General features: G+C 47.2%; 1 protein-coding gene across 3 annotated transcripts in view; it reads right to left on the minus strand.

The window, feature by feature from the left end:
* Positions 1–16008, minus strand: part of LOC310667338 (alpha-2-macroglobulin-like protein 1) — a 47305-nt gene that overhangs the window by 17145 nt on the left and 14152 nt on the right. For all 3 annotated transcript variants that reach the window (XR_014506271.1, XR_014506272.1, XM_083419434.1), the window contains exons 10-20: positions 14525–14639; positions 13916–14025; positions 11910–12071; positions 10081–10308; positions 7622–7685; positions 6333–6478; positions 5992–6138; positions 3156–3338; positions 1428–1524; positions 1016–1157; positions 511–736 (exon numbers count right to left, since the gene is read on the minus strand). Coding sequence is in view for 1 of the 3 variants with exons in the window: in XM_083419434.1 (XP_083275560.1) it covers positions 511–736; positions 1016–1157; positions 1428–1524; positions 3156–3338; positions 5992–6138; positions 6333–6478; positions 7622–7685; positions 10081–10308; positions 11910–12071; positions 13916–14025; positions 14525–14639 (1620 nt within the window). In the remaining 2 variants the exon portion in view is untranslated. The remainder of the gene's footprint in view (positions 1–510; positions 737–1015; positions 1158–1427; positions 1525–3155; positions 3339–5991; positions 6139–6332; positions 6479–7621; positions 7686–10080; positions 10309–11909; positions 12072–13915; positions 14026–14524; positions 14640–16008) is intronic.

The raw sequence follows: 16008 nt of genomic DNA on the forward strand, positions 1-16008 counted from the left end.
TGGCAGCAGATCAGACTGGGTGGCTTTCTGGCCTCTTCTGGCCTCTTGCAGCAATAAGGCTGTGTTGCATATCCGGGTGTGCACACACCACACATTTAAAGCACACTCAGAGGTTGCTGTGGGAGGAAAACTGCAGGTTCCCAGGACTAGGGGGCGAGGAGGGAATGTGCTCTATGGACCTCTTCTGCCATGAAGGGGATGGGGCTGCCTTGCGCTTCCTGTTGTCCACACTTTTGTGGCACATCCAAAGTGGAGCTTCTGTTTCCTCACGCACAGGAAGAAATGCAAGCTGTCCCCTCAACACTGAATGCAGAGTGGTGGGGGGAGGAGGGAAAAGTACTGACCTGTCCCTTGGGAGAGACAGGTGAGTGCAGGTGTAGGAAGGGCAAGGCCCTGGTGAAGTCCAGCCCCCCCAGCCTCTATCTCTATCTTGTGGGGTTCCTTCCACACCTTTCTTTCTGGATACACATATAAGGGAAGCTTGTTTGCTTGTTCCCAATGGTCACTAACCTGGATACATTCCTTCATGTAATTGAAGACAGTGGACTTTAGCAGAAAGGTCTCCCCACGGACCACAGAATACGGCAGGCTCATATCCACAAAAAATGGCTGGAAGACCCGGAACTTGGCTTGTTGGGAGAGTCCGAAGCCAATGTCGGCCACACAGAAGGCATCAGCGTTCCACTCCGTGATCGTGTCCGGAGCAGTGACTGAGTGAGTTGCTTTCCCCTCCTCGCTGAAGAATAAGAAAAGAGGTCACTCCCTCAGTGACAACAAAACTATGGATCGGTTTTCTGAAGGCTGAAGTTACATTTCCAAGGGAAAACCAGACTCCAGGCTATGAGAAAGCCCAGGCTAGTCCAGACAGGGATCTGTGGAAAATAATTCTGTCTGATCCTTACATTGAAGAAGAGCTTGGATCTCAAAGGGTTCACCCCACACCCCCGCTACTGATATCCCAGGTAGATGGCATCATCTCAGCGGTTATCGTCCTTCACTAGCACGGTTCACTTACTTCACTGATACTAAATCCCAGACCCAGGTCTCTGGGAAGTGTGTCCTGGGTTTAGCTTTTTCTTCCTTCTTGCTTTCTGTAGACTCAACAGCCTGAGGCTTCTCGGAAATCACATTCTCATGCTGAACATTTGTGAGCAGGCCTGGAGATAGGACAAAAAGATGTCAAGTCCATCAGTAAAGATGAATCCGCATTCCTGCGGCCAAATTTCTGAGGGAGATTATGATGGCAGCGATACAGCGATGCACTGCACCCAGCAACGAAACCATTGACTCAAGGGATGGGATGTCGAGAGGGAGATCCCGCAGGAATCAGTGGAAATAAAAGCCTTGAAAGGCAGAAACAACAAAAACTGATTTCTCTACTTGGGGACTTTCCAGCAGCGAAACAAGCAAATGACTGTGATTCTCACCTGTTTCAAAGCGACCTTTTAAACGTCTTGTTACTGGCAGGTCACAGGAAACAGGCTTTTTAACTTGCATGTTGGTGAAAACTTTCATTCGCATAAGCTGTGGGAAACCAGGAGAGTGGAAAAGTGAGGTGTGAGTATTTGACTCCCAGTAAATTAGCAAAGATGTATAAGAATACAGACCACTTCAGGTTACAGACACTTCAGGTTACAGACTCCACTAACCCAGAAATAGTACCTTGGGTTACGAACTTTGCTTCAGGATGAGAACAGAAATTGTGCTCCGGCGGCACCGCGGCAGTGGGAGGCCCCATTAGCTAAAGTGGTACCTCAGGTTAAGAACAGTTTCAGGTTAAGAACAGACCTCCAGAACAAATTAAGTTCTTAACCCGAGGTACCACTTTACTTCAAATATGTGTTAGAAATGCAAAGAAAAAGAGGGCACCTTTTATCATATGTGGTGGACTTGTAAGGAGATAAAATCATATTGGTAAATAATATATAATGAGTTGAAAAAGATGTTTAAGATAACCTTCATTTAAAAAAAACAACAGAAGCCTTTTTATTGGGAGCAGTAGGTGCAGAGAAACCCAAGGGAGTACAAAAGACTTTTTATGTATGCAACGATAGCCGCCTGCCTAGGCCAAAGATGGATAGAAGTCAAAATACCTACAAAAGAAGACTGGACAACAAAGCTGATGGACTATGCAGAGATGGCCAAAATCACTGGAAAAGTCAGGAACCAGGACGATAAAAACTTCAATAAAGACTGGGAAAGGTTTGTAATATATTTGAGAGCACAATGTAAACAATTAAAAACATTAGCAGGATTGAAATAACACTTGTAATGTGAGAAGAACTATGGATTTAAATAGAGTATTATGAAAATCTGGAGGAAGATATGATATGCAGTGAAAATGTTACTCAGAGGACTCCAGGGAGGGGAGACTGGAAGTCCGTGAATTCAGAAAATTCTACAATTTATGATTTTTATTTTATGTTTGAATGTAAATTTGCATTGCAAAGCTAATAAAAAATGATACAAAAAAAAGGAAAAGTAAGGTGTGAAAGACCCAGCATTAGGAGGTGGCCCAGTCTGGCACCAGTTCCACCAGTTCCAGTCATGATACCGCCCCTGCTTCTGCTGGGGTTCTCCCATTCTCCCTCCTGGGAGAAGGAAGTCCTGCCTACAGTGGCGTAGCGTGGGGGGTGCAGGGGGGGCCGGCCACACCGGGCGCAACATCTGGGGGGGGCGCTCGCACTCGCAGCTCTCTGCCCCTACCTGGCTCACTGACTCTCTCTCACTGCAGTGCTGGCTGTGTGAATCCGATCCGAGCCACCGGGTCGCCGCCCACTGTGGAGGGGAGGGTGCCAGGCGTGCGGTGCGGTGCGGAGAGAGAGCGAGGGACTATCTGGGGGAGGGACAGTGCAGCGGGGGGTGCAAATTACTTGCCTTGCCCCAGGTTAGGGGGCGCAAATTACTTGCCTTGCCCCGGGTGCTGACAACCCACGCTACGCCACCGCCTGCCTATTTGCCTAGAGCAGATTTCAATGGGCAGAGGGGTGAGAGGATCAGAGAGGGGAGCCAGGGCCACCCATCAGACGTGGTTTCTTTAAATCTGGGACCGTCCCTGGAAAATAGGGGCACTGGGAAGGTCTGTAGGATGCATCTCATGGAAATGAGCAAGGCACCTTTCAGAGAAGCTAAACTCGGGAGCAAATTCTACTCACCTTGAACAGGCTAAAAACATCGGCCTCACTCTGAGCCCAATGGGCAACCTTCAGGGCCCTCTTTTGCTTTTGGCTTGGAGCCAGAGGAGGCAGGCAAGGATATGGCTCAAAGTCTTCCAAGTGATATGGAAATCCTCTTCCAGAAGTTAAATACAAGTAATCGTAACTAAGATGACCGAACACCTGAAAGCAGAGAGTTGGAAGGGAGGAAACACGTAACTATACAGTGGTACCTCAGGTTACATACGCTTCAGGTTGCATACGCTTCAGGTTACATACTCCGCTAACCCAGAAATAGTGCTTCAGGTTAAGAACTTTGCTTCAGGATGAGAACAGAAATCGGGCTCCGGCGGCGCGGCAGCAGCGGGAGGCCCCATTAGCTAAAGTGGTGCTTCAGGTTAAGAACAGTTTCAGGTTCCGGAACGAATTAAGTACTTAACCCGAGGTACCACTGTATTCAGTGTTGATAAAGCCAAATCATACAGGTTGAGCACCAGGCCAGACTGAAAGGGAAGCCACAGAGGCAGTTGCCCTGGGTGCAAAATTTGTTTCGGGTACAAAATTCCAACACACAGGGCTGCATCAATAGAGCCACGTGCTTCCATCACTGGGCTCCACTGCAAACGGCTTCTCCATGCAAACTAGGAAGTTACATCTCCAGACAACAAATCGACTCTATGGCTGCGATCTCCTGGGTGATGCGGATGCTTTAAGCAGTTGAATGCACATATGTACTCTGTCCATTTCCATTTCCCTCCCACACCCCACCCACCTCTGCACGGCCCCGGGAGCTGGCAACCCATGCTACACCACTGTGAATCAGTATTTCATTTGTAAATGCAATTGAGCCACTCAGGCACTGCACTGCATGGAATACAACACTGTGTCTCCCTTCTTAATGATCTGCTTGTCAGGCAGCAGAGGAACAAACCCCCCACGGCAGGTTGCCAGGAATGGACAAGACAAGGGAAAGTCCTTACCATCTGCTTTTATTCAATATTCACAGAGAGTGGCTTGAGAATGTGACCTCTTGGAATAATGGTGTTGCTCCGAGTGAATCTCCACCCCCTCCCACTTCCTCACGGAGTCATCTCTACGGTGCTGGGACAGGCCCTTTGCTCTCCTACTTTCAAGGCCCGTCGTGTTCTGGGAGAGAGGGGGTCTGGAATGCTATGCTTTCTAAAGACACTGAGTCTATCAGTTGTTCCCCCTCTAGTGCTTCTTCTTCTTCCTCCTCTTCCATTATTTCCCAGCTTTCCCCCTCATCTGCCTCTGAGCTGTGATCTCCCTCAAAGCCCTGATTTTGACCTTTAAAGCCCTATGAGGCCTAGGACCCACGTACCTACGGGACCGCCTCTCCTGGTGTGCCCCGCGGAGGACCTTAAGGTCCACAAATGACAACATTTTGGAGGTCCCAAGTCGCAAGGTGGTTAGATTGCTCTCAACTAGGGCCAGGGCCTTTTCAGTACTGGCCTCGACTTAGTGGAACGCTCTGTCACAAGAGATTAGGGCCCTGCAGGACTTGAAATCTTTCCGCAGGGCCTGCAAGACAAAGCTGTTCCGCCTGGCCTTTGGTTTGGACTCAGTCTGACCCTTATGCTTCCGTCCCCTTATGGTTTTGATCTATGAGCTATTATTAAAATGAGGCTGCATTTTAAATTTTATTTTAACCCGTATTTTAATAAATTGGTTTCCCGCCCCCCCATATGTTTTTATAATGATTTTACTGGTGTTAGCCACCCTCAGCCCGGCTCTGGCCGGGGAGGGTGGGGTATAAATAAAATATTATTTATTATTTATTCATTCATTCATTCTGAACTGTCTTCTTCTGTGGAAGAGTCAGGCTGGGGAGGCCGTCTCCACCATTCTTCCTCTGCCCAATCCCTGACAGTGCTGTCATGCTACACACCATAGTATATCATTGGTAATGCAATAAAAAAAATGGGAGGTTCTTAGCATGGACTGTACAGTGGTAGCTCGGGTTACAAACGCTTCGGGTTACAAACGCTTCAGGTTACAGACTCCGCTAACCCGGAAGTAGTACCTTGGGTTAAGAACTTTACCTCAGGATGAGAACAGAAATCACACCGTGGCGGCGGGAGACCCCATTAGCTAAAGCGGTACCTCACGTTAAGAACAGTTTCAGGTTAAGAACGGACCTCCGGAACGAATTAAATTCTTAACCAGAGGTACCACTGTATCAAGGAAGGCCTTAAAGATAATGGAAGCATGGAAAGATGGGGTGTGGTGAGGAATTGAGGAAGGAAGGGTTGCTAAAGTGCTACAAAGGCAGAAGGGCTGCTGGGATTCATAACCAAGGCCTCTGCTCATGACATGGAAGTGAAAAGGCAGAAGCTAAATAATGGAATGGAACCAACCACCCGTCAGTCCAGAAGTGCTAACTTGAATTAAATATTGGGGACAGGGGATGGGAAGTCCTGCCCCACAGAATTGATCACATGACATGGTGGGTGGGTGTGCGCGCGCGCGCACACACACACACACACACACACACACACTATTTGAATGGCAATGCCTATCAATTGGGGGTCTGGCCCCCTCAAAAAAAATTATTGGGCAAAATCTTTATTGGGCAAAGATGCCTCGGCCCCTAAGAGTTGGCTCCTATGCGTCAGCCTGAAAATGAAAAGAAAAGAATAGGGCACAGGGAAGGAGCACTAATCTAATTAAGCAGCCCCAATGTATCCATGTGGAGTTTGCTGTCTGTTTGTTTGGTCGTGAGTTGCTTTCGGTTGCCCTGGGCAAAATAATGTGACTGACAAATTTAATAAAGAATAATAAACTAATGATAACTGAGAAGGATGAGCATCCTTACTTTCTTTGGTGTCAGCGTTTCATCTTCCAACAGGAGGACACTCTTATCGACAGCACGGAGAGAGCACAGAGCACCAGGAGCAGCCTCGAGCTGCAGACTGACTTTTGATCCTGGAAGCTCCTCCGCCACAGAGAAGCCCAAAGTCACCTGTGGAAGGATGCGAACAAAACAGGAATGGTCAGTTAGGAAACCTGCGGCGACGAGAGTGGATAACAGGCAGCACCAGGGCAAGAATGTCAAGGAGGATGGTGGAGAAAGAGCGAGTATTGTGAACAGCAAAAAGGATCTGAAGATTTGCAGGATGCAAGGCCTCACCCTGCCCCACTTGCTTCCTTACCCACCTTATGTTTGAAGCACCTCTGTATCTCAAACTGATCCACGTCAGCCGCCACCTCGCCATCCAGAAACACAGTGTACAGAAGAAGCCTGACTGTGGGTGCCAGGTCAGAGCTCGTAGACAAGATGAGGGAGAAGGTGCCTTTCAGAGCTGGATCAGGGGAAAGGGAGAATGGGGGGGAAGGAGAGAGAGAGAGAGAGAGAGAGAGAGCGCATTCATGTCATACAACATGAGAAAAAAACATCCCTGTGCATCTCACTTCTGCTAGATGGTGGTAAAGCAAAGAAAATCAAGAAGACCCACCCCAAATGCAGCCAGCCCACCTGTGCACTGCGGAGTATTCTAACCCTCATGTCTTGAACTTAATAACTGCTTTATTTCTAATAACCAATTCCATTCTGCACTACACAGCAAGTTCTTTTTTTAAAAAAACACAAAATCCTATTTCCATCTATCAGTCCGCTATGGTAATTCGCCTTACTTGGAAGACACTGACTGTGAATCGTATGCCAACAAGCACTTTAGAATGAGATTCTTTGCCAAGTGAAAAAAACTCAGGAGTCATTCATGAGATTTAAATCTGTTCAGCGTCAGAAGGTTGTGCCCAGGATATGTGTGTATGAGAGACAGAGACACACACATTGGATGTGCATTGACTCCTGACAAATTCTGGATGTTGGGGCTGTCAAAAGCAGGGGAGGAGGGTAGCCAAGCAATCATCTGTTTAATCTGGGCTTTAAACCCTGAGGGTTGCATTCAATTCACTTTTACTCAGAGTACACCCACTGCAATCAAGGGCTATGACTAACTTAGGTCCATTTCAGTGGGTAAAAATTAGTTGCATGCAACCTTCATGAACCACGCGGTTGGCAGGGGACACAGATGGTGCAGGTGAGAGTTTCCCACTTGTGGTAACTGCATGTTTAATTCTGGTTTCATATCTGAATCAAACCTGGAGTCGTGGAAGGCCCCAGTTCAGACTGGGCCCGATCTGAGGTGTTGAACCAGATGGGGAGACAGACAGCTGGGTAATGTAAGCTGAGGGGTTAATACATTTGAAAAGTTTCCTCTTTTGAAGTCAAACGTGACTGTGCTAGGATTGCTTGGTGATGGTCCACCAGGCACAGTGGTGTCTCCAATTGGTTCAGCACTCTCATACCATGTCCTAGGTGCTACTAAAATTCATGGCCATCTCCTCATTCTTGAAAGACACACCAGACTACACAGATTAGGCCCACCAAACATTATCAGCTTGGCCAAGTGTGGAGCTTCTCCGATGGATCTCTCACTTACTCTCATCCTGGCCAATGGGAATGGTCTTCTGTCCGCTGGAGACAACCTTCCCTTTGGACACAATCTGCAGGGAGATGGTTTGTTAGGCCAGGGGCCAAAGGAAAAGCCTCCCCACCCTCTTTGGCAGTAGAAATACAGGAAAGGGAGAGAGAAATGTGGGACAGGAAGCAGCCTGCAGAGACTGTGCGATGGGTTTTGCTAGGGGAGGCTCATAGCTTGATAGAAACCGCACTTGCTACTTCAGAACGTGAAATTGGGGGCAATAACCAGGAAAGCCTGCAGCTCCCCGTCTTCTGCGCACTGGGCACAACAGCAACTGTTGCGTGTGAAGCCCTTCACTTTTGTCTGAGATCTCAGCAAAGCTTTCCACGCAACAAGCCACGGATGGAATGAACCATTGAGGCTGATCTATCTCAGCTCAGCTTCTGCTATATCTCTGCTGATGGCTAGACAACCCATAAAGGTAAAGGTACCCCTGCCCGTACGGGCCAGTCTTGACAGACTCTAGGGTTGTGCGCCCATCTCACTCAAGAGGCCGGGGGCCAGCGCTGTCCAGAGACACTTCCGGGTCAGGTGGCCAGCGTGACAAAGCTGCTCTGGCGAGTCAGAGCCGCACACGGAAACGCCGTTTACCTTCCCGCCAGTAAGCAGTCCCTATTTATCTACTTGCACCCGGGGGTGCTTTCGAACTGCTAGGTTGGCAGGCGCTGGGACCGAGCAATGGGAGCGCACCCCGCCGCGGGGATTCGAACTGCCGACCTTTCGATCGGCAAGCCCTAGGCGCTGAGGCTTTTACCCACAGCGCCACCCGCGTCCCTGGACAACCCATACAGGAGCCACAAAGGCCACTGGAAGGTCCCTGCTGTTTGGATCCAAAGAGATTCACAATGAGCAAGAGAAACACACTGCACCACAAATACTATTCTCAAATCTTCCCCTTTCCGTCTTCTTGTTATTTTATTCCATTTTCATTTCTCCATTTCAACCGTTTCTGCTGTGTTGCCTTCACTAATCATTTAATTTTATTCCCATTTTTTTCTCTCTCTTTTTTCCTTTTGCACTCCCCTTTCCTTTTGCATGTACCCATTATTCCTCCATATACGCTATTCATTCTTTTCTCTCTCACACAGTTCTCCACTGTCCACAAAGAATTAGAAGGGGTGGCCCAGCTACAGCCCAATCCATAACCTCAGCCTAATTTCAGCAAGGAGAGGGGCTGGAGAGAAACAGAGAGAAAGAAGGAGAGGTATACCTCACCATCGGCAGAGCATATGCCCACGGTGCTTGAGACATGCAGGCATGGAGGGCACCCTCCCGTGCGCCACAGTCCAGGGGAGGAAAAGAGCAGGGAAGCTGCTGCCCACTCTCCTCCTGCCCTCCGCCGCTAGGCAAGGCCTGACCTGATGGTGGAGCTGCTGCAGCTGGGTGCACTTTGCCATGGCCAAGGAGAGCTGATGTAATCCACTGGGAGCAGTCAAGTACAACATTCCTTGTAATGCTAGAGCAGACATGCGAGGAAATGTTTGGTCCAGCCAGTCGAAACTTCCTGTTCCTCCTGGCTGGAACATTCTTCCTTTTGCATGCGACAGAAGGTGGGTGTGACCTAACCTGCCCAGGTAACAAAAGGACGAGTCACGCAGCACCTCTCTCTCTCTTTTCCATCTTCCTTTCATCGTGTGAACTGCCGGACTTCTAGCTTGCAGTCACTGGGATTATTCCTCCATATGGGGTAGAACCACATGTACATATTTGTAACTAAGTCTGCCTTCAGGGATCCAACTGTGAACCGATGTAAGTAAACTTCTTTTATTGACCTTAAATAAGATTGTGGCGTCTTTATTCTTTTAAGAGGGATTCAAGGGAACTTACCAGGAACGTACAATTCAATCTGAGACAGACTGAACTGTAAAATCGTCAGAGGCTCACACGAGCCTGCAACTAGCTATCGGCTGTGCTTTGTAAAGGGGAAGGCACTCTGCTAAGTAAAGGAACTTGCTAACACAAGTTAGGAAGGATATAAATAAACAATATATCCTCTCCTGTCACCATTAACATTCCCACACACACACCTTGGGTCAAGCGTGACCTGGGGACAGAGCTACTGCCAAGCATGAGTGCCGCAGCCTAAGTGCAGTGTCTTCTTACTTGGAGCCAAACTCCAATGAAGGAGCCTGCTGTGGATAAGGGCCTGTTTGCACCCCCTCACAAAATTGTGCTCCACTATGCCCCTGTACCTCACTCACAGATTCCCATGAGAGGTTGTGGACTCTCCTTCCTTGGAGGTTTTTAAGCAGAGGTTGGATGGCCATCTGTCATGGATGCTTTAGCTGAGATTCCTGCATTCCAGGGGGTTGGATTAGACCCTTGGGGTCCCTTCCATCTCTACAATTCTATGATTCAATTCTGGCTCTGGCCCCCAAATAATATAGTCCTCGACTTTCCCTAGACCAGATGCTCACCAAATAATAGAAATCGACATGGTCAGCATCAGGGCCCAGTTCTTTCCGGTCTATGATGTAATCCACCTGGACTTCCTGGTCTTTTCCACAGGGCAGCTCTTCCTCCACATGCTGTATCTCAAGGAAACTATTGCTCTCAGAGTAGAAGGGCTTCAGCCACATGAAACTTTCGGATTCCGACATCATAAGACTCTCAAAGCCAGTCACATTCTCAAGGCTGTATCTACCCTGTGGAGCAAAAAGAGAACAGCAAGGATCATAATTAATTTAGGGTGTTTGGGGTGACAATCAACAAGAGACGACTGGGTGGCAATACAAGGCATGTGAACCTAACATTAGGGCACGGTATATACTCCACATGTAAACCAGTCTTCACATCTTTGTAACTGTTGTGGCTCCCAGCTAAGAATCATAGAAGAAAGTAACAATCTCTTCAAGGACTTCCTTTTCATTGTGGTGATTTGTGCTTGCAATGGCATTGAGGCAGTTCTGCACGATCCTGCTTTCGATATTATCTGTACCTGCCCAGTGTTTTGGGGCAGACATGCTGCTTTGTTTGCAACTACTACACGCTCCTAAGCTTCCTACGGAAATCCTGCAACTATGTAAAAGGTAAAGGTAAAGGAACCCTGGATGGTCAAAGGAGACTATGGGGTTGTGGCGCTCATCTCGCTTTCAGGCCAAGGGAGCAGGCGTTTGTCCACAGACAGCTTTCCAGGTCATGTGCCAACCTGACTAAACCGCTTCTGGCACAACGGGACACCGTGACGGAAACCAGAGTGCACGGAAACGCTGTTTACCTTCCTGCCGCAGCAGTACCTATTTATCTACTTGATCTGGCATGCTTTTGAACTGCCAGATTGGCAGGAGCTGAGACAGAGCAACAGGAGCTCACTCCATTGAGGGGATTCGAACTGCCGACCTTCCGTTCGGCAAGCCTAAGAGGCTCAGTGGTTTAGACCACAGTGCCACCAGCGTCCCAGTAACTATATATACCACAAATGCTCCCATGCCCAAGAAATTGGCCAATTCCCTACCCTCGATGGTGTTGTACTCTGCCCGAGGGAGCAGATTTACTGTGGTGCTTCTGGACCCAGCTTTGTCACTAAAGTTCAGGTACTGTGGTGAAAACAGGGGTGCCCCAAGGCATTTCAGCACCAACTTCAAGCTTCTACTTTTGGTAAATGAAACCGTCAAAAGCTTGGATCCAGTTTCCCTGTGAGATCATCCTGTTTCATATATGCCCGCTCAACTGCTGTGATCTGTGGAACTGGCACAGTTCCATGTGCCACACGCTAAGAAGACCAGGAGAAAAGAACTGGATAAAATAGTGGTCAATTGCAAAGGTGATTCGGACATTTAAGCTGGCACATTCTATCTGAGAACCCCCTGCTATTCTATCGTATGCAACAAATGATTTCTAGGAGACGTGACCGTGGTCTATTGTATTTGCAGTGCCTGGTGTTTTGGTGGTTTTTATGGTTATTGTTGTTTTTCTTTTTGTTTCCTTTGCGAATGGTGCCATGGCCTTTGGCTAGTGCAATCAAGTTTATGGTGATGATGATGTGCCACACAGTATTCATGCAGCATTTGCAAAACACCAACCTTTTAGTGTGGTAGCACTTTGGAACTCGCCTATTGACGTGACAGAATAAGCAGAAGTGTGGACAAGCCCTAAGTTCCAGAAGTAAATAATAATAATGATGATGATGATAATGATAATAACCCATCGGAAAATCAACCCTAAGGAAGGTGGGGGGGGGATGCACAGGAAAAAGCATCTCCTTGCCCCACCTCTTCCTTAAGACATGTCCAAATATTTAACTCACCCTTAAGGAAACCATGTCGTGCCACTTAGTTGTGTCCAGGGAGAAGGAGACTTCACCATTCTCATCTGTGACATAGGAAGTGGTTGTCTCCACATCATCAACGTCAACTGTGAGATAGACAGTCCTGTTCTTGACAGGCACTTTATTGACTGAAACCATCATCTGCGTGAATAAAAGGGAAATAAGCCAACCGCCTAAGTTCTTTACAGCCAATTGTTCTCACACACACAAATATATATATATATATATATATATATATATATATATATATATGCTGAGGTATTTGTTCACTCCTGTGGGCAAGAGCACAACAACACTATTCAGATATTGCCCCTCAAGGTCTAATGATAAGGAGAGGGGCTGAGCTATCTTGGGATATGAATGCTCTCCTCCAGGTAGTCTCTCTGTCTGTCTGTCTGTCTGTCTGTCTGTCTGTCTGTCTGTCATGGACTGTAAGATTTCTGACTGGCATTTCTGCTGCTAGAAGAGGCAGTTCTAGGGCAGTGCAACCAGTATGGCTGGAGGGGGCACCTCACTAATGCTATAGGGCAGGGGGTGCTGAATTTTAGCGTGGCACAGGGCACCACTGAGATCTGAAAGCCCAAATTCTGCCACTGCTGCTAGCCCTCTTCCCTATTCCGCTTCCCTACCACAACATACAATATGAAGGAAGAGGCATCATGTGTGGCTGATTCACACATTTATTTTGGAGGTTGTAAAGCCTGAGTGTTGTAAAGGCTGACATTACTACCTTGTTTTCATGCAGAGTGCTGTTTATATCAAATAGTTCCTCCCCGTGAAGAATTAAAAGCTTACAGTCAGGGTCGAATTTAGGTTTGATGAGACCCTAAGCTACTGAAGGTAATGGGGCCCTTTATATGTCCAGCTGTCCTTTGTCAACAACAAATAGTTGCTGGTTTTTTGTGTTGAATATAAGCTATATGGTAATTTATGGACCTAACAGGTATCTAAAGCCATTTGCACATAACAAAATATGTATTTTATCAAAGTACATCCAGTTTTTTTCCTTTAAAGTTTTTGGGGGGCCCCAAGAGAGTGGTGCCCTAAGCTATAGCTTTTTTAGCTTATATGTAAATTTGGCACTGCTTACAGTGGTGAAATGGCTCAGTGCGTCTGGCTGTTAACCAAAAGGTTGCTGGTTCAAGTCCACCCCCGGATTCCCACATTGCAGGGGACTGGTTTAGATAACCCTCAGGGTCCTTCCAGGGCTTTTTTCAAGCCAGGACTCACCAGAACTCAGTTCTGGCACCTCTCAAGCAGTGGCGGAACTTCATGCTCCAGCACTGGGGGGTGGAGAGCAGGCGGGGGCGGGGTGTGCATCCTGGGGGCGTGGCATGCCGCCTGTGGGGGCATGGCACCAAGCGCGGGCGGGGGGGCAGCTGTGATGGTACCCCGCCGGAATCACACTGCCGGGGGCAGTGCGCTCCCCCTGCATTCCTCTTCCTCCGCCAGTGCTCTCAAGTGGGTGTCATTGCCATTAAAGTTGTACCTTGGATCCCAAACACCTTGCGACTCGAACGTTTTGGCTCCCGAAGGCCGCAAGCCCAGAAGTGAGTGTTCCAGTTTGCAAACTTTTTTTGGAACCCAAACATCTGGTGTGGCTTCTGCAGAGTGCAGGAAGCTACTGAAGCCAATCGGAAGCCGCGCCTTGGTGTTTGGACGTTTTCGGAAGTCGAATGGACTTCTGGAATGGATTCTGTTTGAGTACCAAGGTACGACTGTGCAAGAAAACAAGGGAAGCATTCATATTGAGTTCTGGCACCTCTTTTTCTAGAAAAACAGCACTGGTCCCTTCCAACTCTACAGCTCTATGATTCTAAGATACTTCATCAGAGAAAGGCTGCTTTTCAATTTATTTTTTGGGAAGGTAAACTTTCATAGAAGGGCTATGTCACAAAAAGGTATCGTTTCAGTGCCTACTTCAAAAAGTAAGAGCAAATCTATCCTAAAGACTGCTTTATTAAACAGAAAGGATTGGATGTTACCTCTCCTGTGTATGGGAAACCTTGTTTGTAGAATGGATTGAGTTTGCTAAACTCCACCTTGACCTCCTTTGCGGCAATAGGCAAGACACCGTATCCTCTCTGAATCACTCCTGCATAGAAAACAGGCGGGTTGGTTTAGCACAGCAACTGGAATGCTACAAAAAGGACAGCAGTAGGCTTGACATTTCTGCAAAAGTTCTAGACACATTGTTAACTAGACCTTACACAAAACTGGAAGGACGTCACTCTCGTGAGCATGTCTACATGGAGGCTTCCAGCACTTCAATTTCTCTTAAACAAAAAACTGGTGTCACAGCTCACTGAGTCAGATATAACGACTTGTTAGAAATGCCATTTCTCTTGAGGAAACTGTACCACCAGGACAAAATTTGTTGTGTGAGCTGCAGAGGATCCCTAGGTATCTGCAAGGCAGGTCATGTGTGCCTTGAAAAATCAGATGAAATGCAGGAATGAACCCCAGTCCTGTAAATAGCCTGATACAAAAGCAACTTTCAATAGCCTAAGGGTTTGAAAACTGTTGGCTGGAAAAAATCAGAAAGGCCAAAGGTGAAAATTGTATGTTCCCATTTCTTGTTATTTCCTTTGTACCTGTTCCTTTCTCCTCCAGTTCTGCCACAAAGTTGACATACTCATTATAGCCTTTTTGAGAAAGATTTAAATCAGACCCATTGATGGTAAAATAAGCAAAGCCGGTCTTATCTGTCTGGAGATACAAAGAAAAGAAAGTACATTAGAGACTTCCTATTTGTCTGCCATGGCGAACGGCTGCGTCCATTACATCAGAGCCTTTTCATGCAGAGTTCAAGGATAATATGGGAGTAATTATCCTCCCCAACCCCCCCACCCCGGCTGGGGCGGCAGCTCCACCCACTGATCATCCAACACCTGCTGCCCATCCGGAAGGAAGAAGGGGCAGGGGGCACTGGGTGCAATGTACCGTATGTTATTGGCAACTCTGCAAAGTGAGGGTCACCGAAGAGAAATACTGGAACACAACAAGAAGATAAAGAAAATAAAGAAGAAAAACTAATTTCACACAGAACTACATAGGACTAATCCGCTCCCAAAATGAATTCAGAGGCTGTTAAAAATAAATGAAGGATCAACATCGGGAATGTTTTATTGGGACTACCTGGGTTATTTAAGGAACGCAGCACAATGTGAGATCATCACTCCCTGAACTTCATTTTTTTAATATATATATGGAACGCTTCACGAATTTGCGTGTCATCCTTGCGCAGGGGCCATGCTAATCTTCTCTGTATCATTCCAATTTTAGTATATGTGCTGCCGAAGCGAGCACCATCACTCCCTGAACTTCAGAGCATGGGAAGTCACCCAAAGATACAAAAATCGGCATAAAACTTGGTCTTTTTTTATTGTATTATAACTGGGAATATTTTTAATGTGGTTTTTATTGGATTGCTAAAATGGAAAATTTAATAAATATTGTTTAAAAAGAAAGTACATTAGCAAAGCTGTACGTGTAGATTCTGAGATACTGAGCTGCCACACCAGCTGTCAATCAAGTCAGCCTGGATGGGGTGGAGCAGAGGAAGTGCAAATAAAAGGTGGTCGGAAGGGTGATCGGAAGGCACAAGAGGCCATCCCCTGGCTGAAGCTGAGCAGGTCTGAGTCTGGCGGTGGGATATAAACGCAACACAAGAAAATAAATAAAGTAGCCCTCCCTGGTTGTCTGCAACCAGGGTAACATTCCATAAGGCATCATGCAGTAAAACCTGGTTGGTTGGTTTCTAGATCTGGAGTGCCTTAGCCTTGCACATATTTTTCTTCAGACTTGTACTAGCCATGCAAAACATGAAGCACGAGTCAGGCTCTGTTGTGGCAAATGCTCATTTTCCCCGAAAGCAACAGCTGTGCATCTTGTTCTCCCTTCTCTTGCTGTGACATTAACGTGTTATCGCCACATCCACCTAAGCTACTATTGCTATTATTTTATTACTTATTAAATTAAATTAAATTTCTATACTGCCCTTCATCCGAGGATCACAGGGCAGTTTACAATTTACAATATGTATTAAAGCAGAGACATCACCTTGCCGACAAAGGTC

Source organism: Podarcis tiliguerta, assembly GCF_965153285.1.
Source record: "Podarcis tiliguerta genome assembly, chromosome: 17".
In the NCBI taxonomy this organism is placed as follows: Eukaryota; Metazoa; Chordata; class Lepidosauria; order Squamata; family Lacertidae; genus Podarcis; species Podarcis tiliguerta.